Raw genomic sequence first — 2,958 nt, 5'->3', positions numbered from 1 at the left:
TATGGATCCAAGATGATTAATATTTAATGCTTTATTTTATTTGAAAAAGGTACTTTCAAAATGTCAAGCGTGACCTTTCATCTATGCACACAAAGCAAACCGTATACAACGTGTGATGACATCAGTGGTGGAAAAGGCGAAGGTTGGTGTGAGCAAGGATTATTCCCAGTTCATCACAGGCCTCAATCACAACTTTGTCAGCAGCTGAGCCAGAAGGGGCAGCAATGTATGCCACACCACTCTGCAGAAAAATGAGATACGTTCAAAATACAATTTTATTCTACACTGCGCACACGCGCGCACACACACACACACACACACACACACCATCCTCCTCCGATCAAATGCTAATGACCCAAAAAACAGAGTGATTCAGTAAATAGGGTAAAACAATAGATAGGATTGATATTATTCCTATATCACACGTAGAAGTAAAACTAATTCTCTGGATATTACTGATGGGCAAGGGAGGTAGCACAATGGGTCTGAGGCTCCAAGGTCCCAGGTTCAATCTCGCACACCAATATAAGCCAGAGCTAAGCAGTGCTCTGGTAAAAATAAAACAGATATTACTGATAGATCACTCTACCATTGCTCAAAGAATTTAAAAGTCAAAAACAAGATTTCAGAAAAGTTTCTACATAATGTTAATTCCCTGCAAACACACAATTTTATACATACCCTTTTCGCCCTGTCTACATTATCCCTGAAAGGAAAGAAGGCATCAGAGCTGACAGAAACTTCACTAAGCTTTTCAATCCATTCTTTTCTCTGGGCTTCAGTTAATGATTCAGGGACTTCCTCAAACAGTGCCTTCCACTTGACCAAATCTTCATCCTGTGTAGAGAGAAGGAGAGAGGATGACGCTACAGTTATTTCTGTGTGATGTAAATCAGAATGCAGGGAAGCACCCGCACACTTTTTCCTACAACTATTTTATTTATGGGATAGAGACAGAGAGGAATCAAGAGGGAAGGGGGATATAAAGAAAGACAGGCACCTGCAGCACTGCTTCACCACTTGCGAAGACTGCCCCCTGCAGGTGGGGTTAGGGGACTGAACCCAGGTCCTTGCACATTGTTAACACGTGCTAAATGGGTGCACCACAGCCCAGCCAGGACCTCTTAATTACAAAGAACGACTCATTCTAGCTCTTATTGGTACAATCTTTTCTTACTGCCCTTTTTTAACGTTTCAGGAAGAAAAGTAGTTCTTTTATTCTTTTATATTTATTTTATTTCCTTTTGTTGCCCCCCTTTTTTGTTGTAGTTATTGTTGTTATTGATGTCGATGTTGGATAGGACGGAGAGAAATGGAGAGAGGAGGGGAAGACAGAGAGGGGGAGAGAAAGACAGACACCTGCAGACCTGCTTCACTGCCTGTGAAGCGACTCCCCTGCAGGTGGGAAGCTGGGGCCTCGAACTGGGATCCTTACGCCAGCCTTTGCACTTTGAGCCACCTGCGCTTAACCTGAGGCGCTACCGCCTGACTCCCGGAAAAGCAGTTCTAAGTGTACCATATTTAAGACCATACCACTTACTTCCACTACTCTATGTGCTGATATTAACACAACCAGAGATGACCATGGACCTCCTAGTAGACAACAATCAGTCTCCAGTAAACAGTCTTGTAGAAAAACCACAAGGTAATTCACAGTACTTATATAGTTTTAAAAGGTGCTTCCATTTTAGTGGATTCTCCCCCCGCCCCAGGTTCTAGCCCCGAGTCTCTACCTGCAGAGGGGAGCAGCGCTGCAGGTATCTCTCGTTCCCCCTCCCTTCTCCCTCTAATTTTCTCTATTTCTAGTAGAAAAAAAGGGGGTGTGGGGGATAAACACTAGAAATGGTTCACTGAGCAGACACTGAACCCCAGCGATGAACTTCGAGTTGACTTGCACTCTTGAAAGACCGCTGAGTTTTTCCTTAAAGACTTCTCTCATTCAGTACTTGGCAACCATTTATTATGCCTACAAAGAAATGTACTAAATGTACAAAGGATACAGTGAGTTGTTAAATGGCATTTAAAATGAGTGCTGTGGCACTGGGCACAGGGGAAGCTTCTATAGGCATACAAAATTAAACCAACAGTCCTAATTTTTTTTTTTTTTAGGGATAATCATCTCCATTTCCATCAATTTTGTCTTGTCAGATACTGTTGGAATTTTTTAACTGCAGATTAGTATCCTAGTAGATATATATCCCATATGCTCTTTATCCAGTCCTCTGTAAGGGGTATTTGGCTTGCTTCCATTTCTTGGCTATTGTCAATAATTATAAACATAGGGGTGAACATGTCCCTTCAAACTTGTGTTTTGCTTAAGGACTTCCAGTACTGTCTTCCATACAGACCGCTCTGGTCTGCATACTCATCAGTAGTGTGACAAAATTCCTCTTCTCCCCATCCCAGTCAACATTTGTTATGTCCTGCTTTGCTGATATAGGTCATTCTTAATAACTGTGTGGTTGAGTATGAGTGTCTTACTTTTCATTTCTTTTTTTAAAAATATTTTCTTTTTAAAATATTTATTCATTTATTTATTTATTCCTTTTTGTTGCCCTTGTTGTTTTATTGTCAGTCCTAATTTAAAAACATAAAAAAGGAGGTCTGTGGTGTCAGGAAAGGATGACACACTACAAAGTGGAATAAAAACAGCAGAAGACAAATACTGAATATCCAGAAAACTGCCCCTTTCTCCCTGGAGTGATGAACAGGCAAAGTCTGTTACACAAAAAAGGGTAAACAAATGGATACACTGCAAACCCCCCCCCCCCAAGACAATGACAGGCCTTATATACCTCGCCGATGGTCCCGGTAACATACTGATCAATGGCGTTGGAGATTTCTGCCCTCTTCACTCCTGTCTTAAACTTCATTGAGAGCACTTTCGGGTGATGTCTCAGCCACCAGTAGTTTGCCTTATCCCCTGCAAGGCGAGTGCAGTGGATCCGAGACTGCTGT

At 41.9% G+C, this 2,958-nt stretch overlaps 1 protein-coding gene across 1 annotated transcript; it reads right to left on the bottom strand.

Moving 5' to 3' along the window:
• LOC132536379 (bifunctional purine biosynthesis protein ATIC-like) lies at window positions 1-2,952 on the bottom strand. Its single transcript, XM_060184147.1, has 3 exons — window positions 2,796-2,952; window positions 682-837; window positions 1-241 (listed from the first exon to the last, which is right to left on the bottom strand). The coding sequence occupies exons 1-3, from the start codon at window positions 2,871-2,873 to the stop codon at window positions 122-124; spliced, it is 354 nt and encodes a 117-aa protein (XP_060040130.1). The 5' UTR covers window positions 2,874-2,952; the 3' UTR covers window positions 1-121.
• Between the last annotated feature and the right edge of the window lie 6 nt (window positions 2,953-2,958).

Source organism: Erinaceus europaeus, unplaced genomic scaffold (assembly GCF_950295315.1).
Source record: "Erinaceus europaeus unplaced genomic scaffold, mEriEur2.1 scaffold_466, whole genome shotgun sequence".
NCBI classification, from domain to species: Eukaryota; Metazoa; Chordata; class Mammalia; order Eulipotyphla; family Erinaceidae; genus Erinaceus; species Erinaceus europaeus.
Note: the sequence above shows the minus strand (reverse complement) of the source record. Positions and strands in the feature narration are given on the sequence as shown.

Coding starts and splice junctions, on each gene's coding strand:
- LOC132536379 (XM_060184147.1), bottom strand. CDS start 2,873: ATGAAGTTTAAGACAGGAGTGAAGAGGGCAGAAATCTCCAACGCCATT. Junction 838..2,795: donor TTACCGGGACCATCGGCGAG/GTATATAAGGCC, acceptor CTCTCTACACAG/GATGAAGATTTGGTCAAGTG. Junction 242..681: donor ATGTAGACAGGGCGAAAAGG/GTATGTATAAAA, acceptor ATTTTTCTGCAG/AGTGGTGTGGCATACATTGC.